The 21,974-nt window shown below is 46.0% G+C and overlaps 1 protein-coding gene across 12 annotated transcripts in view; it reads right to left on the bottom strand.

Annotated features, from left to right (window-relative positions):
- Window positions 1-2,599: 2,599 nt before the first annotated feature.
- Window positions 2,600-21,974, bottom strand: part of NSDHL (NAD(P) dependent 3-beta-hydroxysteroid dehydrogenase NSDHL) — a 37,355-nt gene continuing 17,980 nt past the window's right edge. For 7 of the 12 annotated variants that reach the window (XM_072626337.1, XM_072626336.1, XM_072626334.1 and 4 more), the window contains 7 exons: window positions 18,355-18,513; window positions 14,962-15,108; window positions 11,130-11,258; window positions 8,788-8,868; window positions 8,531-8,673; window positions 5,854-5,956; window positions 2,600-5,492 (listed from right to left, as the gene is read on the bottom strand). In XM_072626337.1, coding sequence (XP_072482438.1) covers window positions 5,160-5,492; window positions 5,854-5,956; window positions 8,531-8,673; window positions 8,788-8,868; window positions 11,130-11,258; window positions 14,962-15,108; window positions 18,355-18,513 — 1,095 coding nt within the window. In that variant the 3' untranslated portion in view covers window positions 2,600-5,159. Of the gene's footprint in view, window positions 5,493-5,853; window positions 5,957-8,530; window positions 8,674-8,787; window positions 8,869-11,129; window positions 11,259-14,961; window positions 15,109-18,354; window positions 18,514-21,133; window positions 21,973-21,974 lie in introns of those variants that run through there. The other 5 variants (XM_072626344.1, XM_072626343.1, XM_072626342.1 and 2 more) reach the window with 3 other exon arrangements.

Genomic DNA, 21,974 nt, shown 5'->3' with positions numbered 1-21,974 from the left:
GTACCTGTTTTCCCTCAGCTTTTCCAAAATTTATCATTTTCCTTTTTTTGTCATCTTTGCCAATCTGATGGGTGTGAAGTGGAACCCCAGAGTTGTTTTAATTTGCATTTCTCTACTTATTTGAGATTTGGAATATTTTTTCACATGGTTATTTATATAGCTCAGATTCCTTCTTTTAAAGTATGCCTATTCAAATCCTTTGACCATTTGTCAATTGAGAACTGCTTATTCTTACAAATTTTTATTGGTTTCCCTATGTATCTTAGAAATGAGACCTTTATCAAAGAAAAATGTCCCCCCCTCCCCAGTTACTTGTTTCCTTTCTAATGCATTGGTTTTGTTTGTATAAAAACTTTTTAATTTTATGTAATCAAAATTATCCATTTCACCTTCTGTGATTCTCTCTATCCCCTGTTTGGTCAAGAACTTGTCCCCATTCCCAAAATTACCTATGAAAGGTAATTTTTTCCTTATTAAATCCCCCTTTGTGTCTATTCATCTGAAGCTTATCTTAGTATATGGTATATACCAAGCTTAGCTTAGCATATGAGTTACCGGTCTATACCTATTTCCTACCAGATTGCTTTCTAGTTTTCCCCAATTTTTCTCTAATAGTAAGTCCTTACTTCAGTAGCTGGAGTCTTTGGGTTTACTAAACACTATGTCCCTGTGTTTGTTTGCTTCTCTATGTTGTGTGCCTAATCTGTTCTGCTGATCAGCCTATTTCTGACTCAGTACCAAATTGCTTTGAAGATTACTGCTTTGAAGTACAGTTTGAGATCTGGTACTACTAGGAGGGGGTCTCAAGTCTTGAGGCTGATCCAAACTTTTTGGGGTTACTGCTGGTCAGAGAGACACATTCTCAAAGAAGCTAAAACTAAAAGGTTGTAATGGAAATAAACCAACTTCTGGAAGGCATGCCAAGCGCCACTCTCTTAATTAGGTAACATTTAAGCCCTTAATTCTGTCAAGCACATCATCAAGAATGCAAATCCTGAAAGAAATGGCTAATGTGTAACATAATGAGAAGTTCTGTCATGGGATACTAGACTTTGTTAAGTTATAAGCCTTTCCTGACATTAAGCATAAATTAGCCTCTCTATTACCTCTACCCATTCTCCTAGTTCTACCCTATTAAATTTCATCTTAGAAGGTTTGGAGACCTCCCAGTTTTGTGTCATCAGCAAATCTGACAAGCATGGCCTTTATGTCTTTTTCCAATCATTGATAAAAATGTTAAACAGTAAAAGGCCAAGCAAAGATCCCTGGGGCCTCCCACTGTAGACCTCCTTCCAACTTGACATGAAACCATTGATGTTAACTAATATATAACTACTCTTTGAACTTGAGTATTTGAGCAGTTCCATCATCTAGCTTCCATGTCTCTATCTTGTCCAATATAGCATGAAATCCCTCATCAAAGGAGTTGCAAAAACTAGGACAATGATAGCTACCACTTTTTGATTACTAGCTCCATTTTACAGATGAGAAAACTGAGTCCTGTAGAGGTGATGAGCCCAGTCAAACAGCTAGGGGGTGTCAAAGTGAGAATTTGAACCCAGGATTCCTCTGATCACAAGCCTAGCTCTTTCCACGACTATACCACATTAGCTTAGATAAACCACCCTGAATAAGACTTTGGGAGATGGTAGAGGGCAGAAGGGCCTGGTGTGCTATGATCTATGGAGTCAGAGTCCAACATGACCGAACGACTGAACAAAAACATAAGTCTACTCCTGTTCTCAGTATCTTTCTCCTTAGCCTTCCCTCTCTAAGCCCTCCACTTTCTCTAATTTGCATCTTTGGTGGCTAGGTGGTGCTGCCTTGGGTAGAGCACCAGGCCTGGAATCAGAAAGACCTGAATTCAAATCTGGCCTCAGATACTTACTAGCTGTGTGACCCTGAGCAAGTCACTTCACCATGTTTGCCTCAGTTTCCTCATCTAAAAAATGAGAAGGGGGAGGAAATGGCAAACCATTCCAGTATCTTTGCCAAGAGAACCCCAAAGGAGTCATGAAGAGTTGAACATGACTGAAATGAACAACAAAATAGCCTTTACAGGGTAACTTGCTCCCCCATCCACCCCTTTACTAAGAAATAGGCTGTTTTATGTAGGGCTAACACTCTTCAGTCTGATCCCCACCTACCTTCCCAGCTTTTACGTTTTATTCTGCCCAACATGCAAATGACTTCCTAGTCACCATATGCAGGCTTGAGTTGCCTTGGTACCTTTGTTGATACAGTTCTGCCTGCCTGAAATGTTCCCCAACCCCACCTTAGTTTTGGCGACCCAGCTTAAATGCTATCTTGGCCCTGAAGCCTTCTCTGATCTCCCCAGATGTCTACTATTGGGATTGATGGAGGACTACTACTACTACTACTACTACTACTACTACTACTACTACTACTACTACTGTCTATTCTTTTCCAGACTGGATAATGTCTTTGAGGTCAGAGGCTGGGCCTTACTCATTCCTGTCCTTCTCTTCCACCCTCCCCCTCCCCCCTGTGCTGGGCTTCTTCCCTGTGGCATGAAGCAAAGGGCCCTTTGAGAATACTCAAGGTTTGTAGAATGAATGGACACACTGCAGGCAGCAGGTACAGTACTATGAACTTTATTTAGAAGCAAAACCACAGCAGAAAATTTCACTCAAAAGCGCATTGTTCCAAGTATCCCACCAATGAGTAGAAAAGGATGAGTGATGTCATGTAATGGCTCCCTCCTCCACCAATGCCTCATGGGGCATAGTGGGTGTGTTCGACCCTAAGGTCTCAAAGGCTGTGGCCGGTGGGCAGAGCCTGAGCTCAAGCAGGCTTAACAAGCTGGAAAGGCTCAGAGTCTGGGCCCAGTGATAGACTGGCTATCTGTTCTCTGAGGGGCTTAGCTCCATAAGGTAAGCCACCAGGGAATGCATTCTTTGTTGGCCACAGCAACTCACGGAAACCATATCCTAAGGCATAAAAAGGCTTCAATCTGCACTGGTAGACGGGAAAAGGGTTACTCCTTGCAGAACACAGAATGGAGCTCTTCCCCTCACTAGGTAACAGAAATAATTTACACGCAGATTGCACTTTACAAAGTACCGTCACATGTTATCTGATATGAACCTCACAACAAACCCTGTGAAGGAGATAGGGTGAATGGGATTATCCCCATTTTTTAATAGATGTAGAAACTGAGGTTCACAGAAGGGAAGTAATTTGCTCAAGGTCACACAACTAGGTGCCAGGCGAACACAAAGTGGAGGGCAGGGGCAAGGGAGCACAAAATGGAGGTGGGGGCTACAGCATAAAATTGGGGTGGCATGAATGGTCAGAGAGCACAGAATGGGAGCTGCGTGGGCAGTCAGAGAACACAAAATTGAAGTTGGAGTGATCAGAGCACAAAATAGCAGTAGGGATAGATGTCAGAGAGCACAAATTGGCAGTGAGGGTGGGTGTCAGAGAACACGAAATGGGGGTGGTATAGGAAGGCAGGGATCACAAAATGAGGCTGGGGGAGGTCAGAGAACGCAGAACTGGAGTAGTGGGAGAGGTCAGAGAGCACAGAGTGGGGGTAGTGGGAAAGGTCAGAGAGCACGGAATAGGGGTAGTGAGGGTGGTCAGCCAGCACAAAATGGGGGTAATTAGAAAGGTCAGAGAGCACAGAATGGGGATCATGGGGGTGGTCAGAGAGTACGAAATGGGAATAATCAGAGACATCAGAGAACAAAGAATGGGGGTGGTGGGAGAGGTCGGAGAGCACAGAATGGGAGTGGTAGTCAGAGAACACAGACTGGGGGTAGTAGTCTGAGAACACTGAATCAGGGTGGCGTGGGAGCTCTGAGAGCCCCGACGGGGGCTGATAGTCTGAGAACACCGAATCAGGGTGGCGCGGGAGCTCCGAGAGCCCAGAAGGGGGCTGGTAGTCCGAAAACACTGAATCGGGGTGGCGCGGGAGCTCTGAGAGCCCAGATGGGGGCTGATAGTCTGAGAACACCGAATCGGGGTGGCGCGGGAGCTCTGAGAGCCCAGATGGGGGCTGGTAGTCCGAGAACACCGAATCGGGGTGGCGCGGGAGCTCCGAGAGCCCAGATGGGGGCTGATAGTCTGAGAACACCGAATCGGGGTGGCGTGGGAGCTCCGAGAGCCCAGATGGGGGCTGATAGTCTGAGAACACCGAATCGGGGTGGCGTGGGAGCTCTGAGAGCCCAGATGGGGGCTGATAGTCTGAAAACACCGAATCGGGGTGGCGTGGGAGCTCCGAGAGCCCCGTAGGGGGGTGGTAGTCCGAGAACACGGAATCAGGGTGGCGTGGAAGCTCCGAGAGCCCAGTAGGGGGGTGGTAGTCCGAGAACACCGAATCAGGGTGACGGGGCAGCTCAGAGAGCCCAGTAGGGGGGTGGTAGTCTGCAAACACTGAATGGGAGTGGATGGAGAGGTCAGAGAGCACAGAATGGGGGTGATAATCCGAGAACACGGAATGGGGGTGGCGGGGGAGGTCAGAGAGCACAGAATGGGGGTGGTAGTCTGAGAATATGGAATGGGGGTGGCGGGGGAGGTCAGAGAGCACAGAATGAGGGTGGTGGGGCATGTCAGAGAGCACAGAATAAGGATGGTACAGGAAGTCAGAGAGTACAAAATGGAGGTGGTGTGGGTGGTCAGAACACAAAATTGAGGCAGGGATGGGTGTCAGATAGCACAAAATAGGGGGGTCAGCAGAGGCCAAAGAGCCCAGAATGACAGTAATGGGGGAGGCTAGTGAATCCAGGATGGTGGTGGGGGAGGTCACAGAACGGTAATAAGGATTGAACGGGGGATGGGGTGGTCAGAGTGCAAATAACGTTGAGGATGGGCCCAAAGAACAGCAAAATGGAGGGAAGGGGCAAAAGGAGAACAGAAAACTGTGGTCAGGGCAAGGGGGAGGTGGAATTGGCAACTGCCTTATCTGAAGGAAATACAAAGGGGGCTGGTTCTTACAAAGGTCAATAGTGTCCCTTCCCTCCCCCCAAGCAGTACCATTCAGAATAAGGCATCAGAAGTTCTACCCTTTTGCCAAAGAGAGGAGGCTCCGGTCCAAGAGAAACCTGTTTTTAGTAGCAGAGGCCCAAGGTGCAGGCTGGAAATCAAGAGTGAGCTATCACTTCCCCAGGGGATTATCTGCTGGGGGTGGGTGCACTTTAGTTGGCCTTGCGCAGATGGTAGAAGCTCTTCACGGTGCGCTCTACAGCATGGTCCAAGGTGACCAGTGGCTGGTAGCCTAACAGCTTCTTGGCTCGCTCACAGCTGTAGTAGTGGTACGTGCCAGCCAGTGCCACTCGCATGGGTGTGAAGGTAGCCTTGACCTTGATGAGAGGACTGATCACCATGATCACCAGAGACAAGAAGAAGGCCAGGTAGTAAGCCAACCAGTAGGGGATATGGTATTTCGGAGCCTCGTAGTTCAGGCCTGTTAGAATACGGGACAGGAAGGCCCAGAAAGGGACCGGCTCGTCGTTGGTGATGTGAATAGCCTGGAGAGGGAGAGAGAGAGAAAGGGAGAGAGAGAGGGAGGGAGGGAGGGATGGAGGGAGGGAGGGAGGGAGGGAGGGAGAGGGAGACGGAGAAGGAGAAGGGGAGAGAGAGAGAGATTAAGAGATTAAGAGAAAGCAATAGAGATGGCAGCCAGGGCCAACAATTCCAACAGATTCCAAGTTCACCCAATACTGCTTCTGCTTTAGATCACAAAACAATGTCTTAAGCAATCTGAGGATCTTCTCTGAATGGGTACCCATACCCAAATCCTCCATACCCCAATGTAGGCAACTTACTTGAGAGAGGGGCCTCTGTAAACCCAAGGATATCATGTGAACCTTTTGGAATGAGAGTACCTACCTGTCCACATAAGCCGGAGTCTGAGGAAAGGTGTTCTGCAGCCAAGATGTGGCCATGGACCACGTTTTCCACAAAGGTGAAATCCACTAAATTCTTCCCATTCCTGTGGGGATAAGAGGAGAAGCCTGACTTTGTATATGGAACAGGGAACTAGCATTCAGGCCTCGAGGTGACTCTGAAGTGAGGGTCTATCAAAGGGTGGCTCTCTTTTGGGGCTCCTGGAGATGCTGCTGGATTTCTTTCTAGCAGCCCAAAGTACGCCAGAGCTAAGCATCTCCAGAGCCTGCCTGTCCATCTGTCCTTGTAGTCCTACTGTGCTTAACTTTCCTTGTACTTTCTTTGAAGGAAAAGCCCCTCTCTACCATATCCCTTCCCATATCCCTTGAGTGAGGCTCAACGGAGGATGTTTTGCTCTTCCTTACACCTCCCTTCCACCCCCATGCCCCATCAATTCTTCCAGACCCTGCACAGAAACAGGGTGTGGCACAACATAGAGGAAGACCTAAGTTCAAATCCAGCCTCAGATATTTCCTAGCTGTGTGACCCTGGGCAAGTCACCGAACCTCTATCTGGCTCAGTTTCCTCATCTGTAAAATGGGGATAATAATAGCACCTACCTCCCAGGGTTGTCATGAGGATCAAATGAGATAATATTTGCAAAGCCCTTAGCACAGTGCCTGGCACATATAGCGTGTGCTTAAGACCTGCTTGTTTCCTTCTTTTCCTGTTCCCCAAAGCACCAGATGAAAAGAGGAGGAGGGAGGTACAGGGAGAAGACAACAGAAGAAGTCAAAGGTTGGCCTCACAGCATTAGATGTCATTGGGAGGAAAAGACCTGCCCCCCCCCAAACTGGAAACAGCTAAAACATCAAACAATAGGGGGATGGTTAAAGAAGTTGTCATACATTCATGCAAGGGAATAAAATAAAGTAATTAAGTAAGACAAGTGTATGGAATACAAAGAAATCTGGAGAGACCTTTATGAAATAATACCCAGCCAAAAAAAAAAGGTAGCAAAAAAGGAGTCAACTTGATCTGGGCCAAGGGAGCAAAAGTGAATGAGAATGAACAGACAAAGGATCCCAATGGGGAGTGAGAGGAAGGGACAAGAATTCTTTGAAATGGAAATAGCTCCAGTTCAGCTGTTTGCATTACAGTTGGGCCTCAGTTTCTTCATCTGAAAAATGTAGGGGTTGGACTATATGACTGCCAAGGTCCCTATCAGATCTAAAGCTGTGGCCCCATGTTCAATGTGAAGTTTTTAATAAAGCATTCAAAAAAGACTAAAAAAAAGACAGCCAGATCCGAGAAGAAAAAGGAGGTTGGGGAATCTCAAAGATCTGTAGTTTAAGGACTTTGGGAAGTTGTGACTATCTCTCCATGAACATGGGCCTGTCCTCTGTGGGGGTCTACCAAACATGGTAGGCAGAAGTAAGGCTGAGGTGGGTGATGTCAAAGCCCCCTCTCCTATTCTGACATCTTCTGATTCTAAGGATTGTATGTCTTTTCAGCCAGGTTCTTGGGGTGGGTTGTTTAGGGGGAGTCCAGTGGTGATTTATTCTCATAAGTGATAAAAGCACCACAATTATGTTTGGATGCCACTCCCTCAGTCATTACCTAGGGTGCTATATGAAGAAATAGCAATACACATAAAAGAAATCTCTCCTGGAAACAAGACAATTTTAAAAGCCCTCAAGGTTCTATTTTCAAAATATTTCCGAGAGGGTAAGATTCCTAGAGAACGGAGATCACATATGATTAGCAAAGAACTTTTAGCAACAATGAAAAAAAGGTAACTAAGAAGATATCACAACTTCTGACACATCAAACTATAAAATCTTTAGGACGATTTAGAAAAGGACCAAGAGATCTTAAAACATGAGAAAGGAATAGGCAGACTTTCTCTTAACAAAGAAACCCACAAAAAAAAAAAAACACATCAAAAACCCAAACCACTGCCCCTCCCTCCAAAACCAAACCACTATTAATTTCGTTTTTCTTTTAAACTAGCAAACATTTAGTAGCTACCTTTATAGCAGGTCTTCCATAGTGCATCACATACAAAGGGGATGCTTTGTATGATCAAATCAACCGGCCCCTTGCTCTCTTCTTTTTCCACATTACTTATGCCTCCTAGGAGAGGCAGTGTAGCTACCAGAGCAAACTGAGCACTGGCCTTGGAGTCAGGAAGACTTGGCTTAGAATCCTGCAGATACTTCCTAACTGCGTGATTCCAGGCAAGTCACGTTACTTCTCAGAGACTTGCTTTAGCCTCATTGGTGACAGGGAGATAAAGAATCAACCTCACAGGGTGGCTAGAACAATCAGAGAGATCCTTATGCAATGCAAACTTTGTGTCAACTTTATTATTTATTTATTTATTGCTATTTCATTTAAATGTCAACTTTTATTATCCTGGGGATTCTTGTCCAGGCTCCTTTCCTTAGGAGCTGCAGGATTTTGAGCTTGTCATTTAAGTTTTCTAAGTTTGCCCATTGGTAAAATGGCATACTTGACCATGCCCTAGCTATCTCACAGGACTTCAATAAGGATTAAATAAAATAATGCTGTAAGAGTGCAGTAAAAATTGCAAAGTGTTCTGTAAGGGCAGAAAAGTGGTAGGGAGAACAGTAAGTAGAGATAGCAGTGGAGCAGAAGGAGCAGCCACTAAGCTTACCCAATCATAAACTTCATTCTGCCGCTCCTGGCTGCCTCAACAAGGATAGGGACCAGCTGCTGGTCTCTTGGGCCAAAGATGCCATGAGGGCGGATTGCTGTGGTTAAGAAATTACTGCTGGGTTCATTGGCATTCAGCACCTCCTGGGAAAGCAAAACAAAACATCAGAAGGCATCGACAAGGCTTAGGCTCTGTCTGAAGATGTGAGTAGCCACTGGCATCTTGCCACCATGGAAGGAGGAGAAGCACCGAGTTACCTGCACGTCCCAAGGCAGGGAGGACAGGAGCACATTGGGTAGAAACCAACTAGGGAAACGGTAAGTTGGGAGCTTTAGGTTCTAAAGACAGAAAAGAGAAAACCTAGGGTTTGGAAGGTGACCACTGGTTCCGTGAGTCAACAATGAGGCATGGCTACCAAACACAGGGACCCCACGACCAGCAGAAGTAAAGCAGCCAGGCTGAGGGACGTTCTCATTCCTCAGACCAGAGTTTAAAATGGATGTCAGAGAACCCTTAACAATCTGAAGAGAAAAACCAGGGAGTCACTGGTGACCTTGTCCTCCTCAGGACATTTACAAAACTACAAAGCCGACCACCGCTAGAGTTTCCTGGTGTTTCACAGATATCCAAATCTTCCCTAGCTGGAGCACTTTTTGAGTCAAAGAACAGGTCAAGCAGTATAGTGCATCAGAGAGTGTGTCAGATTTAATAGCTGAGGACCTGCGTTCAAATCCTGCCTCTATCACTTATGCCCAAGTGAAACACCTCTGGGCCTCAGTTTCCTCTTTTGTAAAATTAGGCAGCTGGATAAATAAGCTTCAAGCTCCCATCCAGCTCTAAATCTATGATCCCATTAACATCATTAGAGATTCCAGGCAGCAAGATATGGGCTACTTTGATACTTCGGTGTTCACTTAGGGGCTAGCCAGGCAACAAAGAAAGTAGGGCCCACTTATTGTTCCTAAAAGAAATGCAGCAGTACACACCATGAGAGTACAACCAGTAGTTCTCAGCCCACACATTACCTCATACATACATTCACCCTTTCCAAAGCAGGCCTTTTTATTTCTGCATATGTCCCGGACCCCTCTGGTTGTCTGGTGAAGCCCCTAGACCCCTTCTTAGAAATGCATCAAATAAAACACACAGACTTACAGAGGAAGCAATTATACTGAAATACAGTTGTCAGAAACAAGCCCCCAATGCCCCAAGTTAAAAAATCCTGCTCTAGAGGGAATGCCAGGAATAATCTTAGCCTCCAGATAGTCCTAAATAGAGAGAGAATCCTGGGTCCACCACCATCACTGAACTAGCTGTCTGACTCTGGACAGCTTGCTTGACCTCTCTGGATCTCAGTGTCCTCTTTAGAGGTAGAGGAATGAGGGGATCGGACCAGATGCCAACCTCTGACCTCCTTTTAGCTCGAATCTATGCTGCTGTGGACACTGCCCTTGAAAAATCACCAGCTCTCCAAGTCAGAAAGTTTCCTGTCAACTGTCTTGCAGAGGATCTGCCGCCCCGCCCCCCTAGCCCCTACTCATCTTGGCTGTGAATGGCAGATTTAATGGGGGTTTCTCAAACCTGTTCTGCCAAATGGAAGCCCTGGGAGATCCTGTGACTCGGGCATGATTTCTACTCAGCAGCATTGAGCAACATACAGAAACAAACAGGGGCCCGTCTTTCAATCCCATGGAAAAATGGGGCCCTACTAAATTTCCAATCCTTTGGCCTTATTTCCTAGGCACCACCCTCATTTTTCAACAGGTTTCTGAGTCTTGTCGACAGAGGGGGTGGAGCAACTCAGCTAAAGGGGCAATGTGTGCTCAAGCGTGGGCTCAGGGGCCCCTCTCCAAGGGGCCTGCCCCAATCTGGGGCACCTAGAGGGGTAGCCTCTGTGCCTGACTCCCCCAGTCAGCTCACCGGGCCTAGGTCTTATTTGTTCCCTTGGGGAGGCTGGGCTGTCAAGTCTATAAGTGGCTTTAAAAAAAAATAAAGCATAGAGCAAGAACCTGCTTTTAAAAATAGTAAAAAGATTTTTGGGAAACTAGGAAAGGTAATTAAGTTCAAAACCAACTGCTCATAGTGACTTCACTGTCTCAAGCTGCCAGCTCCTGCTTTTGGGGAAATGTTTTACTGACACTCTTTCTCTACCTCCTTGTGACTTCCCAATGATTTGTTCCCTCCCCACCCTCCCCCGCAACCAAATCCTCCCCACTCCTAACAAAGACCAACAAGTAAGCAAAACAAATCACCCAAGCAAGCGCAGAGTCTAACAGGGATTGCCTCCACAACGGCCCCACTAGCCTGCCACCTCTCTCCCTACCTCCCTACGGAGAGGTGGGTGCCTCTGATTTGCCTTAGTAACCAAGTAAACAACTTACACGTGTTACACATACAACTGATTTTACATTTCTTAGAGGGAGGTGGCAGCACTTGAGGGTGAGAAGTTTTACCCTGAAATCCAGAGAGCTCTAGCCCCTACACGGTTGGAGAGATTTCTCAACCAGATTAAACCTGAAGACCCCCGCTGGGGCTTGAGCTGCTTTAAGGGGCCCTTTCTGGCTGTTCCCCAGCCAAAGGCTCAATAGCGGGTACATACTCTCTCCTGCAAGATCTTGGTCTCAGTGTAGTAGTCGATGGGTTTCATGGCATACGGGAGGTCTTCAGTCCCATTCTTGATGTCGACGCCCTCAAAGACGACACTGGCGCTGCTGGTTAAAATGAATTTCTGCCAAGATAGAGAAGATGCTTTTTGACTGAATGAACCAGGAATGATTCCTACTGGAAAATTCCCATTTCCTCACTACTTGCTCCTACAGGGCCCCAATGCTTGCCCTGGAGGCTCTAGCTCCTCTTTTCACTGTGTCCCCCACCCACACACAAAGGAAACAAATCAAATGGGCAGCCGAAAGTTCGACTCTTAACTACATTTTGCAGATCCGTGGATTCCAGGCCCCGATCTCAAAGAAGATACTCTGTCAGATTTCCCCACCTTCTAGCCTTCTGTCAATTCCACTCTCCCCAGAGGTCAGCACAGTCTGCACCCACACAATTTAGCATTTCATTAGAGGTCGTCCTGTCCTGTTCTCTAATTGTTTCATGTGCCTGAGCTTTGCCTTCTCAAGCAGACTGTAATGTCCCTGCTCTTAAGAGCCAAGCCTTCCCTCTCTCCCTCTCCCTCTCTCTCCCTCTCTCTGTCTTTCTCGCTCTCCTGTCACTGCTGCGCCCCCTCCCCCGCAGTTCCCCCCTCCTCTCCTGCTCTGAGTACAGAGCAGGGGCCCGGAGTGGGCACTTAATAAACACTTGTGGGCTGGTTAATGGATACACAAGCTGCCATTAAAGGTAGAACTGCAAATCCCCCGCCCACGCTCCTTGCTGGCTCCAACCCTTTTTATTTTTTTATTTTTTGCTTTAAGTCCATGAAGAGGGATGGCAGTCCAGAGTCCATAGATTTCAAGCTAGAAGGCCATATGCTTTGCCTTTCTGATTTTACAAAGGGGAAAACTGAGGCTAAGAGAGGTGATGTGTCCCAAATGAAATAGCACACCTGGATCTTCTGGCTCCAAAGAGAGCACTTTATAGTCTCTTTTAAACTCAAAGATGGTCAGAATTTCTAGGGTTCCACCATTCTTTCCGCTTCATTGGGGTGCTGAGCACCCCACAGTGGCTGGACCTTTGCAAAGTATAAACACCCAAAGGGGTTGATTGGAAGCCATTCACCAAGAGATACTGATGGGTGGCCATGAGGACTTGGTCACAGGAAGTGAAACTGACCAGTTTAGTTCAAGGTATTGGACTGGGGGAGGGGGTTTATGGGGTGTACAGGGAGACACAGTAGGCCAAGCCTGGGGAATGGCAGACTGTGGTAGGAACCTAAGAGTATGTGCAAGGGGCTAGTGTGAATTGAGGCTGGAAGGAGCTTTTAAAGCCCGATAGAGCTTTGGAGCCTCCAGGCAAAGGGGTCTGTCCTTCCTTTATTCGGGTGGCAAGAGACAGGCACAGAAATTTATTTTTTATCAGGCAGGTGAATATTTCTGTGTATTGGTAGGATTACACTGCCATCTTAGCACAATGCCTGGCACATAGTATGGGTACTTAATAAATGTGCAATGACTGACTGATAGGTGTGATGGAGGGAAGGAAAGGGGTGGGTCTAATGGTAGACAGACAAGTTAAGAGAATATTATACTAGTCCAGGCAGGAGATAGTAAGGGCCTGAACTCTGACTTTACTATTTACTATCTGTATGACTTTGAGCAGGTCACTTCCCCTTTCTGTGCCTCAGTTTCCTTCCTTATAAAAGGAGAGGGTTAGACTAGAGAAGGCCTTTGAGGTCCCTTCCAGGTCTAAATCTATGTTCTTACAAATAATTCAATAACCATTTATTAAACTCCTATTGTGTCTCAAAAAGCATTTATTAAGGACCTACCATGTTCCAGGCATTGGGCTAAGTGCTAGAGTACACCACTAGAATATGTTCTTATGTTAAGGTACTAGGGACCACACAAGATTGAGATCAGACACAGTCCTGATCTTTTGGAACTCACAGACTGATCACACACACACACACACCCCATTCTACAAAATAATACTTGCTAATAAGTGTCAAATTGCTCAGTGAAAGCAGAGGGGAAGGTAGCGATTTGGGGGTGAGGGGAGGGGAGGTACCCATTGGGGTTGGTAACTACAGTGAGCAATGAAGCAGTAAGTCCTGACCTTCTCAAGTGTAAGGCCCCTTAATTTTGTGCCACCCCCTCCCTCACCCCTGCACCCCATGGTGGTATCTATTGGTCAAGAAAACACATGACAGTATTTGGGGATTCTCACGGCACTGGTGATAATTCTGTGGCTGCTGCCCCCCTCCTGCCCCCCTCCTAACTCCCCCCTTACCCCCTCCTGGGTCTCCAGGCTGGAATTTGACCATTAGGATGGGAACCTGGATCTGGTCATTGGGTAAAACCCACAAAGCAGTAAACTCCAAGGAGCCTCTTAGTGTCTCTCTCTTTAGTTCAAGATACAGCAAAAACATATCAAGGAGGGCCTGGCGTTCTTTGGTTCCACTTAGCCACAGGGGAAAAGATGAACTAGCCACCCCTGGGCCACAACTAATAAAGGAAAACATTAATAACTGCTCACATTGCTTGAGAGCTTTGAAGTCTGGGACAATCACCCAATTGTAGATGTAGAGGTAGATGCTATTCTTATTTCCATTTTACAGATGAGGAAACTGAGGCTCAGGGAGCTCAAGGCCCAGGGTCACACAGTTAGGAAGTGTCTATAATAGGACTTCAATTCGTCTTCCCCACTCCAGCCCTGGATTTTCTATGCTAAGAGAAGTCAGGTGTTTTCAGAGGACTGTGCTGCTCTTCTTTGCTCGTTGGCAACCAGAAGTTTTTCAGGAGAGAAATGCCCAGCTCTTTAGAGTCTCAGTGGGGTAACTTGGGATAATTAAAATGGGCTGAGTAATTCATTTATCTTGTTTTTGGAGCCAGATCCTGGCTCAACCATGTTATTACCTACATAACCTTTCTCTGGGCCAAGCTGGACGAGATGATCTCAAAGATCCTTTCTCACTCTAATTTGTATGAGATGACCCAGGCATAGCTGGGGAAATAGTGGCTCTGGCTAAGCTCCTCCAGGGGGCTTCATGCAGCTTGATTTCTTGCGAGGGTGTTGTAGCATAGAAGTATATTGCTTCAATATAGTAAGCTCCCCATTACACAGATCATTCGGACCCTGAGCTAAGCTCACACGGCCTCTAAGCCCCACCTCAGTGGGTCAGAAGCAAATACATGGTTTCATAAAAGGCAGACCACTTGTTATGGTTCTTTCATCTGAGACCAAGATAATCAGATGATCACAGTCTGTCAAAAAAGAACCCATTAGCTACCCTTGAACTGCCAGAGTTATCACTGGCTGCATCAAATACAACTGTCCTTCTCATTCTGTTCCTCCAGAAAAAAGTTGCCCATCTAGATAAGCAATGAATTACAGAAAACAATTTTTCACGTCCCCACCCCAATACCAAAACAAAAAACCCAGAGGAGGCAGCCAGAGTTCAAGGAAAAACATGGCCCAGCATGCAACACTGCAAAGGACACTGGATTGGGAGTCAGGAAGATCAACTTCAAACTCCAGTGTTGCCACTTACTTCCTTTGTGACCTTGAGCAAGCTTCTCCCCCTCTCTGGGCCTCAGTTTCTTTCTCTGTAAAATGAGATGGTTAGATTCCTTCCCCCCCTTGTATTTATAATCTTATATGTAACCTTGGGCAAGAGCTTTCCCCACTGTGGGCCTCTGTTTCCTCCTCTGTAAAATGAGAGAGGCGGACTAGAGGCTAACTCCAACTCAAAATCTTGGGGCCAAGATCTGTCATCACCAGGGTGCTCGCCACTTTAGAAACCATTGGTCCTCTAGGCTGGTGCTCTGTACCTGAACTCCAACCTCTTTGCATGCTTCGATGACTGTCTTGGTGCCAGTGTAGTTCACTCTATAAAAGAGCTCCTTATTATCAGAGGATGGTGCTGGCGATGCACAGTGGAAAACTGTCTTCACCCCCCTCAGAGCAGGGTACAGATCCTGGATGGGCAAGCAAAAGAAAGGGAAAAAGGCAGTCAAGCCATAGCCTTGGTCTTCTTCTGGTGGCTAGAAAGCCCATTCACCTTCTCTGCCTCCTAGCTCCAATCTCTGATGATGCCCTCGAAGGTCCACGGGCATCTAGCTTTGGTCTTAGGGAGAGGAGAAGGTTTACTTATCTTCCCTTTTTTTTGTTGTTATGAACTTGCCAGAGCACCAAAGAGACAGAACATTTCCATACACAAAGGAGAGCAGAAAAAGAAGACTGTTCACAGAACTGTAAATCTCTCTTTCATACAGTTAGATTTTCCTTTTAGGTGCACAATAAATTCAATGTGTAACTTTCAAAGTTATCCTGCTTGTGTGTGTTTCTTCCTGATCTTTCTTCTGCTCTAGTTATTAAACTGCCGAGGGGTGGGGAACCTGTGGCGCTGAGGCCACATATGGCCCTCTAGGTCCTCAAGTGCGGCCCTTTGACTGAATCCATACTTCACAGAACAAATCCCTTTAAAAAAAAGATTTGTTCGGTAAAACTTGGACTCAGTCAAAAGGACATACCCAAGGGCCTAGAAGGCCACATGTGTCCCCACCCCTGGAGAGATACCCTTTGACCCAGCAATACCACTATTAGGCCTATTTCCAAAGATGATCAGGGAAATAGGAAAAGAACATATATATTCTAAAATATTTCTAGCAGCTCTTTTTGTGGTGGCAAAGAACTGGAAATTGAGGGAGTGACCATGGCTAAACAAGTTGTGCTATATGATCATGATGGAATTCTATTGTGCTATAAGAAAAGATAAGCTTGATGATCTTAGACAAACATGGATAGACTTGCATGAAATAATGAAGAGTGAAATGAGCAAAACCAAGAGAACATTATATACAGTAATAGCAATATTGTTTTAAAAATAACTTTGAGCAACCAAGTCCTTCTATTATAAATACCCAAAGGAACTACAAAGGGCCTATGAAGGAAGACACTATCTGCATCCAGAGAAAGAACTACTAAACAGAAGTATGTACAGAATGATTTTACATATATATGCATATCTGTGTCTAATGGTAGCCATGCTATTTCAGTGGCAGGAGAAGGGTTGGAGGAAAAAAGAAAGTTACATGAAAACTTTATTATATTTAAAAGAAACATCAAGTTGTACATAATAGATTTGCAGTTTCATATGCTCTCATCTTTTTTATTATACTGTGTTATGAAAATGCTTGTTTTATTCTATAAATTAAAAACAAAATAAAAATTTAAAAACTGCTTCAGTGATCCTCTTTTTCTTTCTGGCAATCCTATTGATAGCCCCTCCTTCCTCCCTTCCTCCCTCCACATTGAAAAAAAAACAAGCCAAAACCATTAGAAGAGATATGGAGAGTCCAGAAAAACAGATTTCCACACTAGTCATGTCCAAAAATGTATGCCTTGTTCGGTACACTGAGTCCATCCCCTGAGAGAGGGCTTTGCTAGAGTCCAAGAGCATGAGAGGGATATGGAGTTGACATCTCACTAGTTGGGTCTGTCTGTGTTGGGGTTATGCATAGTGAGAGCCCATCTTTTCAGTATAAGTTTTCGACTTCAGTTTAGGGTTCTTACAAATCAATGCTCATGTCACACAATTGTTCTAATGCTCAATAAAAAAAAAAAAAGACCCTAACATACCACGGCCACTTCCCTTCCAGAAGGCAGACCTGGATCTTGCTGCCAACCCCTTCCTTGGCTGGACTGGACCCATGTCCAGCCTATGGCATTCATGACCACCTGCGCTCCCTAGACAGAGCTGAAAAACCCAGCCTCTGAGGGCTTCCACAAAGAGATGGCTGGATATATGAGAAGTCATGGGGGACTTAGGCTTGTATAAAAGTCAGTTAGCCCAGGAACAGTTCACTGAGTTAGTGATCACTGCCACAGTGGGAAATGCTCTGGATTTGAAGTCATCCAAGATAAGTCCCTTAGTAACTTAGTTACTACTGCCTGTGTGACCCTGGGCAAGTCACCTTCCCTCTCTGGGCCTCAGTAATCTTCTCTACAAAATGGGAGTGGGGTACTCAGTGACCTCTAAGGTCCCTTCCAGTTCCACAGCCTACGGGCTATAGAAGAGTGGAGAGTGAGCTTGACTTAAAGTTGCTTCAGAAAGCCCTGGGTTCAAATTTCACCTCAGATACTTACCAGTTGTGTGACTCAGTTTCCTCATTTCTAAAATGGGGATGATAATAACAGCACCTACTTCACAGTGTTGTTGTGGGCATCAATTGAGATAATATATGTAAAGTGCCTTGTAAACCACAAAGAGCTAGAAAATGTTAGCTATTAGGAAAATGATGACCAAATTGGAATGTGGAAAGAGCACCAGTCCCATAGGGCAATCAATGTTGAGGCTCAGAGTGAGTCTAGTATCACAGATACTCCCGCCAGGCCTCCAGGGCCTTCTGAGATTCTGGGGAGACCAGTGATGGGGTCATGCTAAGTCTGGGTTACTAATGATAACTAGACAGAAGAGACTAGAACATATCAGGGCCTCCTAATCCAGACTGAGTTAGATTCTTTTATTCATACCTGTCATATATACCTGGTGTACAATTTCAGAATTAATATACTCTCAATTTCCTTGTCAAGAAATCCAAGGATACACACTCCCTTGGGGTCTACAGTACGCTATGGGAAGAAGGCAAAGAAGTGAAGGGAGGTACCAGAAGCAAGCTCCAAGAAACAGTGGGAGCAGTAGCAGCAGGAGAGGGGAGTTTAATTAGGCAATTAATTAGGAATGGAGCAGCTCAGCTCCTTGAACCTAGGGTCGAGTGAGCTTCAGGCCTCAGGTTGGGATTTAGCAATCAGGTATGCTTTAAAAGGTGATGAAAGGCCTGAGGCCAAAGGGCAAGTGTCGCCTAGACTAAGTCAAAACTGAGAAGCTGGTGGTACCCCGTGGAGGTGACCAGCTTCAGTGCCAGGGCTCAGAAGAACTCCGATGATTTTCAGAACTCCTGAGAACAAAAGGGACCTCAGAGGTCAGCAGTTCCAATGTGGCACTGATCCTTTGGCCCAGCAATGGTGTTACTTGTATAAGGGGCTCTCCTGAAGGTTAGCCACTTACCCAACTAAAGGACTTGATACCATTCATCTCTGGGGACCTGAGTGGAAGAGGTCTAAGAAAACTAAATGCTAGTATCTAACAAGATCAGTCAAATAACATCCCCCTGGTTCCTGAGGATCTGGGGTGAGCTAGCAGGGTCTCATTGGCACAGTACCTTTTTATTGCAGAGGTCTCCCAAGAAAAACTTCACCTTGGGGTTTTTGAATCCTTGCCGGATGTCGAAGACATTGACCGCGTAGCCTCTGGCCAGCAGCTGTTCAACCAAATGTTGGCCCAAAAACCCAGAGCCCCCGATCACAGTACATTTCTTGGCCTGTGGAAACAAAAGAGATCATGGAGAGAGGCAGACAGGGAGGACAGCGGGCAGCAGTTGTGACATTCAGAACCACTGACTTCTCAGATGTGACTTGGGTTAGTGACCCTAGTGCCAATGTAGGGAGACTCAATTTTCCCTCTCACTAGAGATACAGACGGGGATCTGCATTGGTAGGGATTACAGATCTGATGATTCACTGAATTCAGCTCTGGTTGGCTCTGATGAACAAGAGATGTGCCATGTTTCCCTGGCAGAATGCATACCCATGGGAGACAGCAGGCAGTTACTCTGAAAGCAGGTGAATTAGCTCTGATGATGACAGTGCCAACGCCAACAGAAGGAGGAAGACATTCTCATTCCTGATTTCTAATGCCTCCCCCGTTCTCCCTTCCTGTGCACCTTTATGCCAAAGGAAGCTGGCACTGCAACCAGAGTATGCTCATCCAAAAAGAATAAAGTAGAAAGCATGGTCTCAGTGGTCTTCATAGCAGGGGGCAGGCAGGGATAGAGTGGGCTTTCTCCTAAGTGGTTGGGCAACTTTGAACAAGCCACTTGGGCTCTCTGTGCCTCAGTTTACTCATCTTCAAATGGAATAGTATTAACTGAACCTTTATCTCCTGAGATTTTAGGGTTGGGGTGAGTATGGATTAATGGGTTAACAGTTGTTCGGTGCTCTGCTATGTATTCAGGTCAGGGGCTTTACTTTTTCCCCTTCTCCTCTGAACGCTGAAGAGCTAAGCTTATCATATTAGCAAAGCACTCTATTGATTCCATTTGGCTTGGGCAACATCAACAATTTGTCAGCTAAAGTCCAACTCTGACATTGTTGTCACCGGCGGCCATGTATGAGAAAGGAAATGCATACAGAGAGCAAAGACTGTGACTCTGGGAAGACACTGCAGAGAATAAAGCATACCCCACTCCCCCATCCCCAATTGCTTCCCAGGGGCATTTCTCCAAAGCCGCTTTCGAGACCATATCTATGTTTCACTTTGTTATCATGTTCAATCCCTCATTTCTTGATCTCACAGCCAGGCAGCAAAGTCAAGGATTGGTAGAGATTGGGGGAGGGAAGACTCACAGACTTGAGATAAACTCTGCTCCCCACTCGAGAAATGCCAGCTCCCAGTCACTTGAGTAATGCTTTGATTCTCAACCCTATTTTGTCGCTTATCTCTGAACCGCACCCAACGCCTCTACACAAGAATTATTGACAGGCACCCTAGTCTTCTCTAGCACCAGAGCAAGTGTCAGGTTATCAAGAGGACTGAGCTGAAAAAAGGGCAGTGGGGAGGGGTGGGTGGTAGAGGGCAGCAAGTTGGGCTTTGGCGATATTCCAAGGCCCTGTGGAAGTCAATTTCAGATTGACTAGTCTATGTTCTTCATTAGTTACAGGGCTCTCTCACTTTTTCAATGGGAAATCACCTCTCCTGACATATCAGATACCATCTCAGAATATTATATGAGCCCTCTTGCCATGCTACATTATGATGGGATGTTTCATTAGAGACTGAGACCTGATGCCCATTACAAGAGATTTCTGGTAACAATCCAAATTCTCGTTATAGTAGTATGCTGTATCGAATATTACTGAAACAAATAGGGGTTCTGGCTGTGGTTTGGAAATCTGTATGTTCTATAGAGAGATTCTCGTGGTAATGGGATCTGATCTAGAGAGAAGAGGGCAACTCTCCTCAAAGTAAGGATAACACTATCAACTATGTGTCTAACAAGTTCCTATAATGGATACAGAGCACCACGATTTGCCAAGGCCATGAAGGATGGAATGGGGGGGAGTAGGCTTAGATGATAGGAAGAAGCACTGGGGTTAGAAATGAGAGAAACGCTCCCAGATTGGAAACAAAGAATGTGAGGTTGCCAAATGGACTTCTCAGAGAAGCCAAACACTCTACGTATCTGAGGGTTTTCTGAGATAGCCACCTCTACAGTCTCTTTCACGGTAGTACAGGCCTAGAGAGGAGAGAATGGACTCAGCAGTCTCTGGACATGCCTTCATATCCCATATCTCATTCAGAACGTCTAAGCATGACAGTCACGTTCTTTTGCTCCTAATGCTAGCTCAGCTTTGCCTAGACTGTCCAACATGACTAAGTTTTGGCCATCACATACATAAAGTACTTTGCAAACACAAAAACATGATTGAAATACCATCCTGTATTATTACCAATTATTATTTCAGATGAATTCTCTTGAAACCCCCTCCTTGGTGGAGGTTATTTCTGCCCATGTTCATTAGCTTCCCCAATTTCTTTGTATTATTTCACTGGCCTCATGGGATCCGAGAGGCAGTGAGACCATAGTGAAAAACCAATGGACTTGGAGTCGCAAGGACCTGGGGTCGAATCTTGGATCTGACACTCACACAGCTGTGTCCCCTTGGCCAAGTCATTTCGCATCTCTGAGCCTCCATTTCTTTATCTATAATATGAGGATAACAACAGCATTCACCTCCCAAGATCAAATGAGACACTGTACAGAAAGGGCTTTGCCGACCTGCAAACCCCACCTAAATGGCAGTTCTCATTATGCTAACCAAGACTGCTATGTACACGTTAGCTGTCTCATCCCCATTGCTTCCACCAATATCAAGGCTGACCTTGTCTAATTGGCTGCCATGAAGAATGGATGACACATGCCTCTCCAAATGGGCCAGACGCTTATGGAATCCACTGCTCAGTGACACCATTACAAGCAAATCCAACTAGGTAGCCAACAGTATTTCCAGGGCCATCATTTGCATCCTCTCCTGGAGACAGCTTTTATGCCCCCTTCCTCTAGTGCCTCAGTGGCCTTTAGTTCCAAGGCAACATGGCTGAATGCCGCCTCGCTCAGGCGGGCCCGACTCTTAGTCAATTTTGTCTGCCAGATGTGATCATTATTACATTTTTCCCATTTCTCTCAATTCTTCTTATCAGTACCCTGAGCATTTGACTTCAGACTCAGGCAACGGTAATTTCCTGAACGGCTCTTTCTTCTTTTATTGACTCTCGGAACAGTATCAACTGGCACCAAGCTCATTTTCAGTTATCTTCCCGAACCATCTTTGTCTGGGCTGGGCTGCTTGCGCCAACCTCTCCTCACAGGCTTGCTGTGAAGAAAGGGCTTTTAAAATCGGAACTCTCATTTAACCCTGAAATGGCCTCTCCGGCACTGTGCTCTAACTTGGCAGCTACTACAAATCCTCTTGGAAGTAGGCGGTTACAAAACTTAAAGAACATCATGGCCTGTCAAAATGACTCTTATGGTGACCTCACCATTCTGTCCTAGTAGACCCCCACCACTCTGCCAAGAAGAGGAAGAAGAAGGTGGTCTATGTCATTATCTGAGCTCCAGAACCAGTTATTCACAGTATGGTTTCCTTTGAGCAGTCTTTTCATCTACGTGCCTGGGAGCTGGTTAACTGCTTTACCGTCCCAGGGTGTGTGGGTCAATGGCCT

This window comes from Notamacropus eugenii, chromosome X (genome assembly GCF_028372415.1).
Source record: "Notamacropus eugenii isolate mMacEug1 chromosome X, mMacEug1.pri_v2, whole genome shotgun sequence".
Classification (NCBI taxonomy): domain Eukaryota; kingdom Metazoa; phylum Chordata; class Mammalia; order Diprotodontia; family Macropodidae; genus Notamacropus; species Notamacropus eugenii.
This window is presented reverse-complemented; position numbering and strand designations above follow the sequence as displayed.